The sequence below is a fragment of the Solea senegalensis genome, linkage group LG16 (genome assembly GCF_019176455.1).
Source record: "Solea senegalensis isolate Sse05_10M linkage group LG16, IFAPA_SoseM_1, whole genome shotgun sequence".
In the NCBI taxonomy this organism is placed as follows: domain Eukaryota; kingdom Metazoa; phylum Chordata; class Actinopteri; order Pleuronectiformes; family Soleidae; genus Solea; species Solea senegalensis.
The window spans coordinates 9,699,577-9,721,567 of NC_058036.1; the positions used below are offsets into that span (position 1 = coordinate 9,699,577).

General features: G+C 41.2%; 1 protein-coding gene across 1 annotated transcript in view; it reads left to right on the forward strand.

Annotated features, from left to right (window-relative positions):
- The window catches only part of osr1 (odd-skipped related transcription factor 1), a 46,290-nt gene extending 25,367 nt beyond the window's left edge, over nucleotides 1-20,923 (forward strand). The window contains exons 2-3 of the mRNA XM_044046846.1: nucleotides 9,488-10,177; nucleotides 20,259-20,923. Coding sequence (XP_043902781.1) covers nucleotides 9,513-10,177; nucleotides 20,259-20,391 — 798 coding nt within the window. The 5' untranslated portion in view covers nucleotides 9,488-9,512 and the 3' untranslated portion in view covers nucleotides 20,392-20,923. The remainder of the gene's footprint in view (nucleotides 1-9,487; nucleotides 10,178-20,258) is intronic.
- The last annotated feature ends 1,068 nt before the right edge of the window (nucleotides 20,924-21,991 follow it).

The window sequence follows — 21,991 nt, forward strand, 5'->3', positions numbered from 1 at the left end:
AGGCATATGTCAAGTCTGGCTGATGATGTAATTATTTTTCTAAAAAAAATTGGATGAATCCGTTCCAGCACTTATTACACCTGATTAAAAGATTCTCCAAATCCTCCATTTTTGCAATTCGAATGAAAGGAATAACCCACCAACTTGTGTAAGTCAGGTATTCAAATCACTCACAAAATAGAAGACATCGTTCAAGCCAATGACAATGCTGTTTTTGCATCTACTTGTGAATCACTTGAAAGATGGTGAACACTTCCAAAATGAGTGTTCTGCCTAAATTATTGTACCTTTTCCAAAATATTCCTTTGATATTCCAAAATGAGCATCATAAAAGGGCTCCAAAAATGACACTAACATGCCCAAAGTGTCGGGGGTTACGCACGCAGTGTCGTCAGGTCTGCCTCTCTCCATCAAGCAGGCAGCCAAATTTACTCTTCACCACACGGGAACAGCGATGATTCACAACAAATACCATATAATTTACAACCTGCAAGAAATGTATTTTATGAGCGGAAAAAAGGAAGCCCGAGGATTGGCCCGACCCAACCCATTTCCATATTTTTTCGGACCAAACCCGACCCGTTGAGAACTCAAATGCAGGTAAATAAAACAAAGGTAGAAACAACAAAAGATCATGACCAACGTGTAAAACACTGAGAGTGACAGCTGACTGAACGGATTGAGCAGCAGGATTGACATATCCTAAAGAATAGGTCACCATGGTAACGCCATTGCTTTTGTGCAACCAACTAGAGGCTAATTTCAGCCAGTGAAGCTCAGTTTCAGATTTTGTAGGATATGTTTTGCATGTGCAGACTGTGGAACCGACATGAAAACCACAGAGCTGTCTATGGGTGAAAAATAAGCAATTGTGAATTTGAGAGAAGATGGGAAATCAATCAGAGCCGTTGCACAAACATTGGCCATAGCCAGTACAACCATTTTGAATGTCCTGAAAAAGAAAGAAACCACTGGTGTACTAAACAACAGATGTGGAACAGGAAAATATCTGCATTGATGACAGAAACATTGTGAGAGCTGTAAAGAAAGAGCCTAAAACAATGTCACTAACAATGCCACTGTTAGTGACATCAGCAATAACCTCCAGAGGGCAGGAGGGAAGGTTACACAGTCTACTGTTCACAAAAGATTTCATGAACAAATGTACAGAGGCTACACAAGAAGATGCAAACCACTCATTAACAAGAAGAATAGGAAGGCCAGGCTTGAATTTGCCGAAAAGTACAGTCAGGCCTCAACAATTCTGGGACAGAGTTTTATGGACAGGTGAGACACTTGGAACACTATTGGCTGACTTATTATAGCAGTGAGAGTTTATAAAAAAAAGACATTACAGGCACTGTGGTACATGTTCAATGTAATTACATATTTATTTATGTCAACATGTTAAGAACTAAAGGTGTCAGAACTGTTGTACAAAGTATCATGAGTGAGTGAATAGTGAGCATTGCCACTCTAAACTTTAGAGAGTGGAAATTCTCTAAAGTGAGCAAGAGTGAGCATAGCTAAGCATATGTGTTAATTATGTAGCCTAATGTAAACCTACTTAATGATTAGTGGTTAGTTATGTGGTGGTCATCACGTCATATCAGTGATTAGCTACTGTCGAGCTTGTTAAGCAGGAGTCGGCTAATTTATGCTCAGCTGTGGTGGCGCTGTATGAGAGAGGCTACTTCACAACAGAGACAAATAAATGCAAGTTATAGCTTGGTAACTGAGGCTTAGGGGGCAAACAATACACTCGACTGTATTCATTTATGTGTTAACTGGCTGGTGGAACAGGGCCGGGAGCAGGTGTGTGCAGGCTACAGATGTGCACTGCTGCTGCAACGCTCCTCTGTTTGTGCCCGCTCTGCACGTTCACGTTGACAAAGGAAGAGAGGTGTGTGCGGTGGAGGAGGAAGGGTGGCATATTAATTGGGCCAATATTATCACACGCTTTTAATCGTGAAGAATTTATAGATGATCATGTCAGCATGGGCCACATACAGGTGCTGGTCATATAATTAGAATATCATCAAAAAGTTGATTTATGTCAGTAATTCCATTCAAAAAGTGAAACTTGCATAATGTATACATTCATTCCACACAGACTGATATATCTCAAGTGTTTATTGCTTTTAATTTTGATGATTTAGCTGACAACTAATGAAAACCCCAAATTCAGTATCTCAGAAAATTAGAATATTGTGAAAAGGTTCAATATTGAAGACACCTGGTGCCTCACTCTAATCAGCTAATTAACTCAAAACACCTAAAAAGGCCTGTAAATGGTCTCTCAGTCTAGTTCTGTAGGCTACACAATCATGGAGAAGACTGCTGACTTGATAGACCATTGACACCTTGCACAAGGAGGGCAAGACACAAAAGGTCATTGCTAAAGAGGCTGGCTGTTCACAGAGCTCTGTGTCCAAGCAAATTAATAGAGAATTGAAGGGAAGGGAAAGATCTGGTAGAAAAAAGTGTACAAGCAATAGGGATAACCGCACCCTGGAGAGGATTGTGAAACAAAACCCATTCAAAAATGTGGCGGAGATTCACAAAGAGTGGACTGCAGCAGGAGTCAGTGCTTCAAGAACCACCACGCACAGACGTATGAAAGACATGGGCTGTCGCATTCCTTGTGTCAAACCACTCTTGAACAAGCGACAGCGTCAGAAGCATCTCGCCTGGGATAAAGACAAAAAGGACTGGACTGCTGCTGAGTGGTCCAAAGTAACGTTCTCTGATGAAAGTAAATTTTGCATTTCCTTTGGAAATCAAGGTCCCAGAGTCTGAAGGAAGAGAGGAGAGGCACATAATCCACCTTGCTTGAAGTCCAGTGTAAAGTTTCCACAGTCAGTGATGCCAAAGCTACCAGTACCTGGTTTAAGGACCATGGTATCCCTTTCTTCATTGGCTAGCAAACTCGCCTTACCTTAACCCCATAGAAAATCTATGGGGTACTGTGAAGAGGAAGATGCGATACGCCAGACCCAACAATGCAGAAGAGCAGGCAAAAGGAGCCCCAACTAAGTGTTGAGTGCTGTACATGCTCATACTTCCCATGTTCATACTTGTCAGTTGACCAACATTTCTAAAAAACATATTTTTGTATTGGTCTTAAGTAATATTCTAATTTTCTGAGATACTGAATTTGGGGTTTTCATTAGTTGTCAGCTAAATCATCAAAATTAAAAGCAATAAACACTTGAGATATATCAGTCTGAGTGGAATGAATGTATACATTATGCAAGTTTCACTTTTTGAATGGAATTACTGACATAAATCAACTTTTTGATGATATTCTAATTATATGACCAGCACCTGTACACTGTTTAAAATAACAATAAACTTTCAAAAGCACTTGCTTGGTCCAGAGGGCAACGGCAGGTGCTAAAGCACCACTTAGTGTCTACCTGTGAACGCCACTGGGTGAGACAAAGGTTAACTTTTACCAAAGTGATGGAAAGGCTAAAGTTTGAAGAAAGAAATTATCTGCTAATGATCCCAAACATACAAGCTCATCTGTGAAACACGGTGGAGTTAATGGCATGGTATGGGCTTGTATGGCTCCTTCTGGGAAGGGTTAAAAAATCTACATTGATGATGGAACACATGATGGCAGCAGCAAAATGAACTCAGAAGTCTACAGAAACATTTTGTTTGCCAATTTAAAGAACAATGCAACCAAATTAATTTGGGAGATCCTTCATCTTGCAGCAACATAACAACCCCAAACACACAAAGGAGTTCATCAGGGGCAAGAATGGAAGGTTTAAGACAAGCCAAGTCAATGTCCACACTTAAAGGGGACATATTATGCAAAATCAACTTTTTAACCATTTCAATACTTATATTTGGGACTCTGGAGGCCCTACCAGTCACCAAAGTGTGGAAAAAGAATACTCAGTCATGTTTTCATGGTCCCCCTTAGTGTAAGTATAGGCGATAAAACACTTGATGTTGAATTCCCTGCGCTTATGACGGCAGCATGCGCATTTCACCGCGAATGTTACCGCCCCACCAGTAAGTTTACTTCGAGAGCTCCACCTTAGCTCCACCTTGTCCAGGCGAGGGAGGAAGAGTGGTATTATGTCAACGCGGAGGGACAAGTGTGCTGTTGGTGGCTGCACAGTGGAGCACAGTGTTTTACACAAACCAGCCTCAGAGGATTTTATATATGAAGCTAATGTGCTGGATAAAGTCAGCAAACGTGTGTTCGTGTGTTCGCACCACTTCACATCAGACTGCGGCCAGCGGTCGCCGTATTTAGTCAGTGAACGTATTTCACCGATGTACAAACACACACATTGTTAAGAAAAAGGTCACATAGAGCTCATAACTGACCATTCTGACACGTCCTAATTAAAAATATTTGTTCAGTACGTCTTCCATGACCGGAGCACAGACTCAGTCTGATACAGTCACATACAGCGGCAGTTTATGCAGCTCGCCGCTGGCGATCAGCGGTGCTGCACTCTCTGTGAAAATTAGTTAGGGGCATAGGGACAGCACTGCTGATCGCCACCGCTGATCGCCAGCAGCGAGCGGTGAGCTGCCTAAACTGCCGCTGTATCACCGCGATCAGCAATGGCGAGGTCTCCGGAGCACAGTCACCGGTCTGATACAGTAACATACAGTGGCAGTTTATTCAGCTCGCCGCGCGCCTCTGGCAATCAGCGGTGGCGATCAGTGGTGCTGTTCCTAAGTGCTTTTAACGGATTTACAGTTCGGCACTGTTCGGCTTGATCCTTATGTAGGACGTCTCTTCCTGTGATGGCACTCTCGCTGTTTTCTGCGCACGCTGCCATGTTGATATTGTCAGAGAACTAGTGGAGGAAGGGGGAGACGAATAGAGCTGTAAAGCGCTGTAAAGAGGACAAATCAGAAACCCCCTGGAAGAAGTGGGTGTGTGTTTGCCTGTGTCTCATTTGCATGTAAAGGGACCATGCACGAAAACCGAGTGTTCTGAAAGGGGCGGGTTTAGCAGGGTTATTGAACTGCTATGATGCTTCATCCTTATGGTATCTTATTATGGTTATTATTATTATTATGGTTTCTGATTTGTCCTCTTTACAGCGCTTTACAGCTCTATTCGTCTCTCCCCTCCCTCCACTAGTTCTCTGACAATATCAACATGCCAGCGTGTGCAGAAAACAGCGAGAGTGCCGTCACAGGAAGAGACGTCCTACATAAAGATCGAGCCGAACAGTGCCGAACTGTAAATCAGTTAAAAACACTTATGAACAGCACTGCTGATCGCCACCGCTGATCACCAGCAGCGCGCGGCAAGCTGAATAAACTGCATGTGGCTGTATGAAAAGTTGATTTTGCATAATATGTCCCCTTTAACTCATTAGCCCTAGACACACTGCCATCAGCTCCACTGCTAGTTGGTCTAAAATCAGTGATGGTCCTCATACCACTCCAGACCTCCCTTGTGTTATTCTGGTGAAGTTTCCTCCAACTTCCTTCTGTAGCCATCCCTAGCCTCTTTGATTTTGTTGTTGAGGTCCCTCTGAATGTCCCTCAGCCCCTCTGCGCCCACTTCTTCTGATTGAGTATGGCTTTCATGTCTTTTGTTACCAAAGGCTTGTTATTTGCTTGGACGATGCTGTTCACACAGAAATTAATGTAGTCTGTAATGCATTCAGTAAGCCCACTAATGTCCTCTCCATGTGACTCACAGAGTACATTCCAGTCAGTCACCTCGAAACAGCCCTGCAGTGCCTCATTGCAGTCATTCGACCATGTCCTCACTGTATTTGTGGTCACAGGCAGCCACTTCACCAGAGGCACATAGCAGGGGGTGAGAAGCACCAAGTTGTGATCTGATCTTACCAGCGGGGGAAGGGACGAGGAGGTGTATGCGCCCTTTATATTAGCATACAGCAGGTCCAGGGTCTTCTCCTCTCTGGCTTTACAGGTCACATACTGGGTGAATTTCGGGAGTGTTTTTTTAATGGAGACGTGGTTGAAGTCACCCGAGATTATAATGAGAGCACTCGGGTTGCGCAGTCAGTAGTTCAGCTATTGGAGAGTGGATGACATCACTTGCTGACAGGTTAGCGGTCGGGGGAATATACTCAGCCACTACTGATCCAGAGAGAGCTGGATGGAGCCATGAGGAATATAAAAGTGTATTTAGAGATTTCTCAACTGATGGCCGCTCACGGTTAACACCGCTCGGAACAACAGTGCCGGGAGAAGCTGAAGAAGCTAAAGGCAATAAAGGACCATAACCAGAGGAGCGGGTCGGACCGCAAAACTTGCAGGTGGTTCGACCAAATGGACGCAATTTACGGGCACCGGCTGGCCAACCGAGGGAGAGAGGGTGGCCTCGACACGTCCACGTCTTTGTTGGAGGCGATGGTGGAGGATGGTAAGAGTTTTTTAAAAAAGCTACGTTTAACTACTGCTGAGAACAAACTTGCGTAAGGAAGATATTTTAAAAGTAACATGTGCAGTCACTGTGAGACGCAAATTTAGCCGACAAGCTAGCTAGTCGGCTACCTGTGTCTCTATACATGGGAACGTAACTAGCTAGCTAGTTAGCAATGTCTGCTAGCTACATTCGGTAATTAAATGACAACAAAACCTCGTGTAAAATACATATTTGTACATCTCATGAATTAAACTTGTTCTAATATTGTGTAACATGTTGTTTGTACGTGTTGTGCGTGTAATTATAGCGTATGTGTGCACTTTTTTTGTTCAAGAATCCCATTCCACATGCGAGGAGGTTCCCGTCTCCATCAGTGAAGATTCCATGGCAGAGCCATCGGCTGCTTCCTCTCCGCTACTGGCGTTGCCTCAAACGCACAGTAGAACATGGCTACGTGTTCACACCGGTAAGAAATAATAAACATATTTAACACTACATTGCTGTTACCTGCACATGTTTTCCTTTTTAATCTACTGTGTTGATAACCCAATATCTACTTGTCTACATTGTTATCTAGGAAGGAGAAAAAGGAACAGCACACACCAGGACAACCTCGTTAGCATCCTAGCTGAGATGCAGGCGGATGACCACCTGCAGCACTAACGGAACCGGGCCCAGCGAGACTGGCATACTCAGATGTTGCTGGACAAGTCCTGTATGGCAAGGGAGCAAGAAGCTGCCATAAGGAGGGAGGAGAACACTGAAAACGCTGCATTCAACCAAGCATTCCTTGCAGTGCTAGGACAGCTTGTCCAGGCAATAGGCTGCAGAAACCCTTCACTTGTTTACTCACTTCTGGCCTAGGACAGAAGGGAGTAAGACCGAGCAGCAAGTACAACATCGTCTCCACCATGCCCTGTACAGTTTGCACTTGCTAGTTTGCTGTGTTGCACTATTTTGATATTTTCTGGTTAATAAACAACAATGTGTGTTATGTGTTTGCATCAAGACTATTAATTTTTCACCCACACTGGTAGGAAGAGTCAGCGGTGAAACGGTAATATGCATGACATTACTGACAATACTGTATGACATTAAACACTTGCATTCCCAGCGATAACAATGTTTAGCATGGCCAAAATTAAGTATCAAACGAGACATTTCAGCATACAGTACAAACTTTTATTTAAAATGTAGTAGGAAAAACAGTGTCATGTCAGTGATTATAACAAAAACAGTTTGCTAGTTCACAACAAGTGAGGCATCAAACCCTCACGTACATCTCTGCCATCCTCTGCATCCCCCTGTGCCACTTCCACGACAGGCTCAATGACTGTTGCTGCTGTGAGTGCATCCCATTCGCTGTTATAGGTCTCCCCATGACTTTCAGTATTCACCCCACCAATGTTCCTGGTGTGAGCTAGGAAGTGGTTTCCATGGCTTGCTTACTTCCATAGTGCAGACAGTCTCAAAACCCTGGCACACAGTTGAGACGCTGACTCCCAAAAGATGCCCGATAGTCAGGTACTCTGAGCCAGTAGCCAGCTTACACAGTGCTATAGCAACTCTCTTCTCTGGGGGCACACAACCACGGAAAGCCGTGTCCCACCATTCGGCGGCAAGGTTTACCGCCCAGACCAACGGTTTGCGGCAACCCTTTGAGACGACAAAATCATCTGAAACACACAGACATCATACATTTAATACTACAATACATACGTAATCTTTACATCTCGTACTATGTCGTCATACTATGGCTATTGAAACTTTTCTGTGACTCCACAGTTTTTTGCCTCGCCGCCTTTAGCCTTTTCTGACGCTCTTTTCTTCTGTGCCTGAACAACAGCCTCAGACCGAGCAGCAAGTACAACATCGTCTCCACCATGCTCTCCATTTGTTGTTTGTGTGTCACAGCAGTTTTGCGCAGCCGTGTTATAGCCATGTTTTGATGGCCCTGCCCACGCCGACTAGGTACTTTTTTTGGAGTGGAAATGCTCCTAAACTGTGCCATGGTGTGGCGAGGCGAGTAGAGCCGGTGGAAATGCGCCATTAGTGCAGTCCTGTCAGCCTGGAGTACCTACTCAATGTGGGCGGAGTCATCACTGCACGGCTGTATGAACCTGCAGTGACTTTGTTTTACATGTGACACACAACCGACTGTCTAGTGACTTGTAAAGCAGTTATAATTAAATCATTAGAATCAGTTAATTAAAAATATTTGTTCAGTACTTCCTCCATGACCAGAGCACAGACTCCATCTGACACAGTTACTGGACTGAAATACAGCAGCAGGGTTTGTGATGCCATTCGCGATCAGCAGTGCTGTCGCTAAATACACCAGACTCCCATGTTAAATATTGAGATTTTAGACATTTCCCTGGTAATTGTTGGAGATTAACCCACATTTGTAGGATTGTTAAGTATTTTTACCTGATCTACAGTTCTACATTGTAAATTTATTCTTATTTTAATAGTATTCTTTAATTTTGTAATTTTACTCTTATGTTTACTCCTACTTCTTCTTATAGTTTGTAATTTTGTAATTTCCAAAAAAATGCTGTTACAACATTCGTTACCTTTGTACACTGGAGCGCTGTGACGAAAGAATTTCCCGCAAGGGATTAATAAAGTATTTTCTATTCTATTCTATTCTATTCTATTGTTCGGCTTGATTCTTGTGTGGCGACGTGCATAGTACCTACTCTACGTGTTTGGAACACTGATGGACAATTTAGAGTGTCCAAGTAACCTGTAACCTGTATGTTTTTGGACAGTGGGAGGAAACTGCAGAACCCTGAGAAAACCCATGCACACATGGGGAGAACTTTGAAAACTCAATGCAGAAAGTCCCTTGTTCCAACCAGGTTACGACCCCCTGTCTTTTTTCTGCAAGCTGACAGTGCTAGATACACAAATTTAGAAATTGCACTTTTTTCTTCCATGAGATGGGAATATGAAGATGAATTACAGATTCACATGTTGTGACCTCACTGGCTGTCTTTTAAGACTTTTTCTAGTATAAGCATTACACATAACACATTCTTTGTGATTAGTCAAGTTGTATATTTTCATCTGCATCATGCTTTTTGTCTATTCCAGAAGGCCTGCTGGATTTTGTTTAGCCATGGGCAGCAAGACTCTGCCAGCGCCAGTTCCTCTCCACCCATCTCTCCAGCTGGCCAACTACTCCCTCCTCCAGAGGTCCATGGGCCTCCAGCTGCCAACAGATCATTTCCACAGCATCTACAGCTTTAGTGCCCTACACTCCATCCATCTTCACCAGTGGACCCTTGGCTGTCCATCTCGAGCTCTGCCCTCATGCACAATTTCCAAACTGCCTGCCCAGTTTAACTCCATGGCCTCCATCCCCATATTCCCTCACCTTTGGCAGCCCAAGCAGGGTACATCAGAAATGCTGCAGGACTCAAAGTCCAAGCCCCGCTTTGATTTTGCCAACCTGGCAGCAGCAGCTACCCAGGATGATCAGTTGAAGGCAGAAGACCTGAGTGTGACAGATGCTGCTACTGCAGCCTCACCTCACCACACAGCCTCAGTTGGTCTAGGCTGCCTCGTTGATGTGACCAAACTCTCCACACCAGAACGCAAGTCAAGTCAAGGCCGACTGCCGTCCAAAACCAAGAAAGAGTTTGTCTGTAAGTTTTGTGGCCGTCATTTCACCAAGTCCTACAATCTTTTGATCCACGAGAGAACACATACGGATGAGAGGCCGTATACATGTGATATCTGTCATAAGGCCTTCAGACGACAGGACCATCTCCGGGACCACAGGTGAGGACCAGGCCTTTCTTTATCCCCTTTCTACCCCCAACCTCTTCTCTCTCCCTCATTTCACCCCAAAAGGTCAAGGCAGATGCTGCACATTCAATTCAATTCAATTCAATTTTATTTGTATAGCGCCAAATCATAACATACATTATCTCAAGGCACTGTACATAGACAACATCAAAGAGAGCAGAGACCCCCAACAGTTCACACAATGAGCAAGCACTAGGCATCAGTGGAGAGAAAAAACTCCCTCTTAACAGGAAGAAATCTCTGACAGAACCAGGCTCAGAGATGTGCGGTCATCTGCCTCGACCGGTTGGGGTGAAAGGAAAAATGGGGGATAGTGGAGAGGTGGGGGACAGAAAATGGGGGGAGAGAAAGGACAAGAGGGAGATGAGGGAGAGACAGAAGAGAGAGAGGGAGACCAGCAGCAGATACACAACAACTGTATCAGGTTACAAGTTTATACAGTTACTGATATCGACTTTTTAATTTACAAAATAATAATAATGGTGACGATGAGCGTAGCCTCGGAAACTGGATCTTGATCCTGCAACCTGCATGATGAGAATACACAGAGAGAGAGAGGGAAGGAAGGAAAGACACAAACTAGGGAGAGAAAGAGACAAGGTTAATGACATATAAAAAGTCATAATCAAATCCTTGAGTCTGGTTCTGCCAGGAGGTTTTTTTCTCTCCACTGATTTCACTGATTGCTCAAGTCAAGTAAAATACACAATATAATATTAGTAAATGGTTTTTAGTTACTGTATATAACACATTTCTAGTCTTGAAGACCATTCACAGTACAGTTTTGCCATTCATCTTTTCACACTCATTTATCTGCTGCCAGGAGCAATTAGGCTTTAATGGCACTTTTCCATTATACAGTACAGTTCTAGGACTACTTGGCTCTACTCCAGTAGTACTCTACTCCTACTTAGTTTGGTGTCAGTAACGTCATTTTTCCATTGCTATAGTACCTCCTCCAGATGAGCGGGGTCATCATAGCACGATTGCATAAAACTGCCATGACATTGTTTTATTTATGACAGATTTTTTGGTGTACTGAATCATTAGAATAAATTAATTAAAAAGATTAGTTTAGTTCTTCCTGCATGACCAGAGTGCAGCAGACTCCGTCTGACACAGTCACTGAACTAATGGCGGAACTAGTTGTGATTTGACAGCTTTTGGCAGTGTTAATAAATACACCAGACTCCTCTGTTAAATATTGAGATTTTCAAAATTTCCTTACTAAATGTTGGAGATTGACGCATGTTTCGGGAATTTTAAGGTCATTACTCCAGTGACACACTCTGCCAATCAGTGGCTGGCAGTCTGTTGACATCACATTTTAGTATTGGCTCAGATCATTTGGAACCTCGCCAGAGACCTCACCAATGGAAAAGCAAAGAACCAGGAAGAGTAGAGTCGAGTCATTAAACTGTGTGCTCAAACTTGCGTTCAAGCTCAAGTACTTTTTCTCGCACTTATAAACTTGTGCTCGTGGATCTCTGCTCTCGGATTTTTGTGAATCAACGCTGTCAACCAATAGAAGGCCGGCTAGTGTTGACCGATCAGATTATCCCTGCTTCTTTGCGGGTACGTTCGCTGTACTTCAAGTAGCATCGCATATTGGCGGGCACTCTTTCATCTGGGTGTATCCACTCCCACCCTCCAGGGCTGTATTAAATGTGGTTCCCTTTATTTTTTTGATGACCTTTGGAATAAAATATTAGTTAATCAATACACGAGCGCCCGTGTTTTTCATTAAAATAGCTCAAAAGTGAAGATGGCGGCGTGAAGAGTGGAGGTAGTGTAACCAGCTCCCATACAAAATCCAAACTTGTCCTATGACTATAATTATAGAAACGACTCCCGCTAAATACTAATAGAAGCCAACGCGGTTCAGTTAATAATGCCCCACAAAAAAGCTGAAGCAGTGTCGAGGGAAGGCAAAAGTGGAAAGGTCCCACCAGGCCGCCGTCTTGATTTCACAAAACAATATAACAACAACTCTCATCAGCAAAGACCACACACTGGGACAGCACGTTAAAGAGATTGAGGATGAGCAGGTTAACCTCACACAAAGCCTCGACCTCCTCCATAAAAACTTTGAGGACCATGTAGCAACCAATAACTTAACAACGGCCAATAACATAATCATTTAAATGTAATAAAACCAAAAACCAAAAACGTAATAAATCTCCAATAATGTCATAAAGTTGTTGAGCCAATAGCGTAATAACTTTTTGCCAATAACATAATAACTTATTACATAATTGGCCTTGCATTAAAAAAAATCCTTAGATAATGTAATAACTGAGCCAATAATGTAATATGTGGTATCACTTTATTTTATTTTCAATTTCTGGAGAGAAAGTGTCACACTTATCCTTAATATTGCATCTTGCAACAGATATCCGACCTTATAGATACCCCTCCACCCTCAAACCCCCCTCCACAGGCCTAAAGGAGCAATTAAGAGTCAATTTGGATTTATATGTCACTTAGAGTTCCGTTTAATTACTCTGTGTATCCAACTCCGTGACCATACAGACGCTTTGACGAGGTAGTGTGTTGCAGTTTTCAGTATGGTATTGCAATTCACCGCCAGAACGCCAGTGGCTGCGGGAATGAGCAGTTAACTGACCAATGACAGCACCGTGGTCTCCATTGGTCTCAGTTGCCTCGACGGATGATAACATTTTTTGGAGGCACATGTCGGGCTACAGAGAGGCTCTCCGACAGGGTTTGCAACGATGGTGAGGGCTCCCCATGGCTACAGAGAGCACTTTGCCAGTATCATAAACAAAGCTTTACTTTTACTCTGGGATTGTTGAATCGGCCAAAACAGTGTTTGTACCAGTCTGATCTACAAAGCAACATTAAATTGCTTGCAGATTTGGCTGAAAATGTAATAACTATGGCATAGTCACATAAACACATTTGCAAATTGACTCTTAATTGCTCCTTTAGGCCTGTGGAGGGGGATTTGAGGGTGGAGGGGTATTAGGGCTGGGCGATATGGACTAAAAGTCATATATCGATATTTTTTACCTGAATGGCGATACTCGATATATATCTTGATATTTTTTCTGTGATGTAATTGAGGTTTCCCCCAAAGCATTATAGCATATTAGATAAAATGCTTTCCCGAGGCAAACCCTTTAAAATATAAACAAACAGTTTGTTATAAGTTTAAGCCATATGCCAAATGTCAGAGGTCACTGAAATAAAAATGCTCCTAGAAAAAACTAAAACAAATCTCTTTCCTGCATGACAATAATATACAGTAATTAATTCAAAAATACAATACTGTTATAATTTTAACAGAAATAAAAACGGACTTAATAAAATTGGAACAAACATGACTAATGGGCTCAACAACTTTATGACATTATTGGCAATTTATTACGTTATTGATTTTTTTACATTTAAATTATTACATAATTGGCTGTTATTATGTTATCGGTTGCTGCAGACCATGAAGACAAGACGGAAGAAATCAGCAGTCTTAAAGACAAGCTGGATGATCTGGAGAACAGAGCCAGACAGCAGAACTTAATGCTGGTTGGATTCCCAGAAGGTGTGGAGGGGAAAAACGCCATCGCCTTTTGTACAAGAGTGGCTCCCTAAAATACTTGGCCTTGAGACTGACACTCTGAGCGAAATCAAGCGGGCTCACTGTACACTTCAGCGCCGACCCGATGAACTTCCCCTGGGCTCTAGTAATCCGCCTGCTCCGGTTTAAGATCGCTTAAGTACAGCAACTCTGACATTGTGATATTCAGGGACATGTCCACAGCTTTTTACAAGAAAAGGAAAGCCTTCATGCCACTGAAAAAAAAGCTACATGACAACATCTCCTTCACCCCACCAAACTGGTCCTGAATCTCCCGGAGGGACGGCGCACCTTCACATCCTCATGTCAGTGGGACACTACTTGTGGAAACATCATCCGGACGTGCTGACATGAATCTGTGACTGTCATGGTCCCTTCTGGCCAGGATAGCAGCCTTCACCTCGCTCAACAGGCTCCATGTAAGTTAAACAGAGACCTGGAAGTATACAATCTCTTTTGATTTTGCCTTGCCTAAAGACTGCTTGCCCAATTGACTTCAGTTAGTCACATACAAGTTGTACTATGGCCTGGAAGTGTTTTTGTTTATTGTTTGAGTGTACAATGTACTGTGACATGTAAGACAACCTAGGCCTGGATATGTTCTATGTATCTTCTTTTTCTTTCTCCTCTCTTTTTACCCCTCACAGTCACAGGATGGATAAATTATTAAGTGTCCTCATTTCACTTTATTCTTACTTTTAAAGACTACCTGTTTTAGTGACTGCAAATGTTCACATATCCTCTCTATTGTATGTAATTTGTAATGCTGTCAGCAACAAACAGTGTCACCTGAAAAAACTTTCAGGATTTTTAAAGCCTTATATGAGCATTATTGTGTTCACAGAGGCAGAGCCTTTTCACTAGATTATATAGGTGACTACTGGAGTTGTTTTATTATGGAGAAGTCATTTAATTTTGTTCTCCCTGACCTAACTTGGGTAGCATGGTTACACTCATTAGAACAGTGGTTCTCCCATGTTGAAATGCAAGTGGTTGGATTATTATAACACACAAATAAATCATCCTCATGGCGATTTTTTTTTTGTCAAAAGGGACTAGCGACTTTTGTACTAGCGACTGCAATGAACCAGCTTTGGGGGGGCCCAGCTTGCAAAAGGTTGAGAACCCCTGCATTAGAGGAATCAATCTTCATATGCTTGTTGACAGGAAGAAACATAGGCCAGTCACTTCTATCATTGGATGCGTGGGTTTAGAGAGAGGAAGGGGAGGTTTTTTTTGTAGTTTTTTCTTTTTTTTTTCATTACCTCATCTGCTGACAATTCTTTTCCACATTATCACACTAGTGCACACTGTGATCTATATCCACAGATATAACATACAGGTTTCTTAGTTGGAACACCAATGGAATTAATCAACAGGTTAAATGTCGAAAAGTCTTCAACTTCCTTAGAAATCATAATATTGCTGTTGCATTCCTACAGGAATCTCACTTAACAGATGCAGAACACTGCAAGCTAGGTAAACAATGGCAAGGTCAAATATACTACTCCTCATTCACCTCACAGGCACGAGGAGTGGCCATCTTATTAAGAAAAGGGTTGCAAAGGATCAGGAAGGTTAGAGGTTTTCTTGCTGATGAACCAGTCACTGTCCTTAATGTTTACGGACCAAACCAGTATGACCCAAATTTCAGCTCATCATTGGGAGAGATCTTAACCTGGTTCTGGACCCAGCTAAGGACAGATCCTCCCTAACTCCTAAACCATTATCCTCAGCAGTGAAGGCCTTTCAAAAAGAACTAGAAGATGTGAATTTAATTGACGTGTGGAGAGTGAAACACCCATCTCTTTGTGAATACTCTACTCAGACGTTACTCATAACAGTTACTCCCGGATTGACATGTTCTTTATACATGCAGGGAAGGAGCATACTCATCACCTCATGTGAATATTTAGCTAAAACACACTAAATATGCCCCTCTCCTGTTCCATGTGACCAAACAGAACCAAAACAAACAATTGAAACATTGGAAGTTCCCTACTCATTTGGTTAGCGATGAGGACTTCATCAAATTATAATGAACAGATTTCTTTCTCACCACAAATGCAGGCTCTGCTTCCCTGTCTATAATTTGGGATTCTTAATGGCTTATGTCAGGGGATCTACAATTAGCTACTCTTCTTAGCAAAAGAAACAATACCAATCCAAAACAAGGTTGTTGGAGACTGACATTAAAGCCCTCGAGAAAGACCATGCTCACTCCAAAGCACAGGCAACTCTTGATCCGCTTACTGCCAAAATGGCTGAAAACGATGCTCTTACGACACATAAGGTGGAGAATGCAATGGCTAGGATGTAACAACGTTATTACAAGCAGGGTGACAAATCAGGAAATTTACTAGCTTGGCAGATTAGAAGATGCGAGATGCAGGGTGAGAAGAATCATGACACAAACCGCTTTTTAGATAGCCTGGATCTTCCAGGGGTGCCAGAAGAAAAGAGGAAAAGCCCCCGGCCCTGATGGGCTAACAAGTGACGTCTGTAAAGCATTCTCAAATAAATTACTTGACCCCCTTATAGATATGTTCAATCACACAATTGAAATCAATCAGCTGCCCTCTGGAAAGGGCCCTAATCACATTTCTGTTGAAACCAGGGAAACACCTTATGTCATGTGGGTCATACAGGCCCATTTCTCTTCTGTCAACTGAATACAAGGTGCTTGCTAAAATTATAGCCACCATACTCGAGAAAATATTTCCCACACTGGTTTACATGGACCAGACCAGGACCTTGATTGATAGATTTTTAAAAATTAGAAAGCATGATTTATATGGAGGAGAAAGGTACCCAGAATATAACTCAAAACCCTTTATAATACTCCTCGATATGGTGGATTGAAGCTCCCTAATTTTGAACTTTTCTATTGGGCTGCCGAGTTGAGAGCTATCTGGATTTGGCAGATAGGATTCTGGCATGAAAAACCTTCCTCCAGCATGCAGCAGAAGTGCCGCTAGCCAGCATCCCTTTCATCCAGTCATATTATACTTTGAAGACGGACAACCCATTTATAAATCATACATCCAAGTCCAAGTCTTTTTTAAAAAGCTGTGAGATGCCGTCTGTCTGCCTACTGCACATTTCTTTAAGTACCTGCAGGTTAGGTATTACATTAGCACACAACAGGGTGGCCATCCAAATCCTTTAGACTCTCCATTAACTGACGAGATCTTGAAAAACATTCAACATTCGAAGGGTATTGTATCCTTAATTTAAGGCAGAATACTAGCACATCTCTCAGCACACAATTGGGAGGGAATCTGCCTGGGGGCTCTAAATGTCTCCTATAATAGCCACCATTAACTTTTACAGATGAGTCTCATCCATACAATTTAGTTTACACCAGAAAGACTCTATAAAATGAACAGCTCCATCTCAGAACTGTGTCCGAGATGTAAGACAGAAACGAGAATCCTCATCCATGTGTTTTGGACTATATTCTGGATGCACTAAATAAGATCACAGGACCAGAGATCCCTCACTCACCAAGATTGGTTCTGTTAGGTGACTCTTCGGCCTTGCTGCTTCGGATTTGCTGGAAACAAATGCATAGCTACATCATGGAAGAGTGAGGATCCCCCCAATGTTTCGATGTCGCTGAAGGAAACTGCTTCATATCTGAAAAGATTATGTTCAACTTAAAAAAAGCCCAATCTTTTTAACAAATGGTGGAGTGGCTTTAAGGGGTACTTAGAAAATATCACATGGTCAGTTGGGCAAATACCCCCAATGGTGTAACAGCAACAGGGATCATATACAGTAGCATTTCCCAACATGATGTATCTGATGGAAAGACTGTACTCCACTGTTGATAACTTGTCTGCTACTGCCTATGCACTTTAATCCTCTGCTTTACTTTAACTTGTTTTTGTTTTTTATTTAGTGTTTTTTTATTAAAATTTAGTTTTTTTATTATGTTTTGTTTATTTTTGTTTTTAATCATATCTTTTCACACCGCAATGGTGTTAATATATTGTTCATTAAAATTAATTTAAAAACAACTTACCTGAGTTTCTTAACTTTGAAGGTCCATTTTTGCCAGAAAATGCACTGTGCCATGCTATTGTTATACTTTATAGTTTTACTTTATTATACGTGTATTGATTAACTGATATTTTATTCCAAAAGTCAACAAAAAATAAAGGGAACCACATTTAATACATCCCTGGAGGGCATTGATTGTTCAACACTAGCTGGCCTACTGTTGGTTGACAGCATTTATGCACAAAAAATCAGAGAGCAGAGCAGAGATCCGCAAGCACAAGTTTCCTGAGCGCAAGAAGAAGCGCAAGAAGAAGAGCATGAATACAGGTGCTGGTCATATAATTAGAATATCATCCCTGAATTTGGGGTTTTCATTAGTTGTCAGCTAAATCATCAAAATTAAAAGCAATAAACACTTGAGATATATCAGTCTGTGTGGAATGAATGTATACATTATGCAAGTTTCACTTTTTGAATGGAATTACTGACATAAATCAACTTTTTGATGATATTCTAATTATATGACCAGCACCTGTAATGCTCTCAAATCAACATAATATGCTCTTGAATTAAGATAGGAAATACACCCATAAAAACCCTGTCAAAAAAACTACCCACCAACATTTTTTTTATTGGTAAATTGAATTAGAATTCAGTGATGATTTGCTATTAACCCATACATACATGTGGCTTTTGGCAACGCTGTTGGTTTTTATACCTAAGTTAACATACTCATGTCATCTTTTTTTCTGCTTTATTTATCTTAACAGGCACTAGGGCATTTTCAAAATTGTATTTATTTCATGATTAATGCAACCATTGCATTGTGTTGTCACAAATAAGATTAAGTCTAATTTTAGCTTGTGTAAACTTGCTGTATAAAATGTACACTTTCAGAGCTCCAAAATGTGCAGCTGTCACATTAAAAACAAATAGGAGGTAATGAGATAATTTTTTCACTTCCGATACCAATATAAATATCTGAGATTTAGAATCGGCCGATCCCAATCCGATACTGATACAGAAAAACAGCGCAGAATTTTGGTAACAAACAGAATTTCTCATTGTTTGGAAAAGACTGGGATCATTCTTTTGTGCAAGACAACATCAGACTTGACAAACATTTATTTCCTGTTTATTAAAAACATATATACAAATAGAAATGTACTGAATTACTTATCTATTTAATAAATAAATGCACCAGTACAGCAATCTTAAATAAACCAATAGCTTCACAAGCTTGCACAAGCATTCAAAATAAACAGTTATTTGTTAATGGTTTAGTTTAGTACAAAAATGATTTTAACATCCAACACAAAAGCAGTTGAATAAACCAATAGCTTCTAGATAGAAATTCTTCATTCACAACGAGATGCATTGTATGTGCAACGCAGCCTAGACCACTCATGTTCTCCATCACATATCTCATGTTGCTGGCGTTGCCCCTTAGAATCACATGAACTTTGCTCAAAGGAATTTGCCACTTGTCAAACATTTCCATTAGGGTAACTGCAATCGCATCACTGTGTGACCCATGGAAGTTTGTTGCGTTTAACATTGCACTGGGTGGCACGTAACGCTCATCCAGCCAATGTGCTGTTAAACTTAAAAGTGACACGAGCTCCAGACATTTACTGCGCAGGTATTCTAACTTCCAACAATTCTCTGTGCCACATAAATTCTGATTTCAATACATACAAATCTAATTGACTAAAAACCTCTCTAACAATGTCTAACCCATTCACTTACCTTGCAGATAACAGTGGATACCCTTTTAAGCATTGGCTAGTCCCCCCTTTATTCCCCAACCCACAGTGCACAGTGGCGAGCAACTTTGATGTGTGCCACAGCCAGGTGCGCACTGTTGTGGGATGGACCATTGGCCTTCTGAGACAGCAGCATTTGCATATGCCATTTAGGCATCAGTGATGACACTGTGTCCCCCAAAACAAAGCTTTTCGTGCACATCCACTTCACCAATTAGTGCCTCAATTTCAGTGTGTAATTCCACTTCCTTCCTCCTCTCTCTAAATTTATCATGACTTTTCAATCACTCTTGATTGCCATACATATAGGTATTTCTGCTTGGCTGTGATGCTTTCACTGATGCTCATGGTAGGGACAATCTGGCTTTATCCAAATATTGGTGAGGACAGGTCCATACACAAACCTACGTACTTGGTTTTAGTTATATTTTAAAGACCTCCACAGTTGTACAATTTGTCTACTTTCATGGGAGCCAGACTCCTTTTTTATGGGAGCTCAGCTGCTTTAAAACTGTTTTTTTTTTGTTCCAACAGTGATTGAGAAATTATTTCACTGTATTGTTATTAAAGCCTTGCTAAAACAACACATTTTTTTTAATTCCTTTATTGCATTTATCACATGCATCAAAATAGTTATCGTTTGGGAGATGTTAATGTCAACTGTTCTGTTGTGCTCCTTTCGCAGGTACATTCATTCCAAAGAAAAGCCCTTCAAATGTCAGGAGTGTGGGAAAGGCTTCTGTCAGTCCAGAACTCTGGCTGTTCACAAAACATTACACATGCAGGTTAAGGAACTGAAGGTAACCAAGATTAAGTGATTCACTCTGGGGACAATGGCAAATCAGTGACCAAAGATACAGCCAATGACCTACCAGACACTGTTTTGTTTTATTATTTCAATTGTAAAAATTAAGTAAAAAGTTTTTATACTAAACAATTGAAAAAAAAATACTGGACTTAATATTGAAATGAGATTTAGAAAATGTATGCGTATGCTGAGTTATCAAAGCCTGACTTGGCAGTGAACCCAGTAGATGTGTAGAATGTGAAATTCACTAAAAAACTAATTTAAAAAATGTGTGCCTTCTCAATACTAATAAGTGTTTGTAAGCATATAATCCAAATGTTTTATTGAAGTGACATGTATTGTTGTTGAATGATCAAAGCCTAGCACATTTTCCTCCTTTTCAGTAGAACATTCCAATTATATTTTTGTACAGATGCATTATATCAAAAATATATTTTTGCACTTGATGATTGATTATGTACATATATAACTGGATTTCTCAAACTTGTTCAAAAAATGAATAATCATTTCCAAATAAAATATTTTATTGCAACTGGTCAGTCTGTAATAAATCACTTGGCTTCTCTAAAGTTATTTGATATCCTGGACACAAGTAACCACAGAACCCTACTCACAGTCCAACACACCCTACAACCACAAAAAAACTACATACAATGTTGGTTTCATGATAGATTACATATATTTTAGGAGTTTATGTGAATTAACATCAAATAATGTGTAGTGTAAGACCACATACTGTATAAACTACACACAACTATAGTGACAAATAGCTTAATTCAATACCTTGCTTTATTCTTCAAGTTATTGATCAACTCATCATCAAAGTCCAAGTAAAAAACAACACACCGATGTTTCTGGCGCCAGACCCCACTGATGTCATCAACGACGTTGGAACCTTTGGCGGTCTTTGAAGTAAACTATGGCCACTGCATTAACACCACCAATCAATCATGTTTCTGATCTCCTTCGTTTGCCCTTTTCACAGCGATCGTTTGGAGAAAAGAAGGAAATTATTTCAAGAGGAAGACCTACACCGAAGAGGTACATAATTTCTGGTAGTTTGAGTGTTAATGATAAATTTATAACATTTTTTAGAAGTGGTGAGGACAAAACTGTTGATCATAAATAGTGCCAGGGACGTGTTCCCCACAGAGCTGACGCCTATGCTTATGTGGAAGCTTTGTTTTTGTTTTGTGTTCTTGTGAAATTGCGTTTGCTGAGTGACTTAACGGAAGATGTGGTGGTAATGATGCAGTAGCCTATAGATGCGCAGTGGTGTGCGTGTTTGTTTGTTTTTTTACTGAAGGCCCTGACTGAAACCCCACAGTACGCTACTGAGTAAATGTCTTACTACTAATAAACATAAACAAACTTAAAATGATTTGATCTGTTTACATAGATAGACAAAGATGGTGGCACGTGTGCATCGAGAGGCCCAGAGTCTCTCCCAGTTTTGCAATTTTGCAGTGACTTTCTGGTTAATTTTGGGTCTGTTCGTACGGAACAGTTTCACTTTAACATACACCCGACGGGAACTTTTGGCTCTTGGATTAAATCTCCCCGATGACATTACCACCAATCTCCAACTCATTCCTGATATCTCCAGAGCA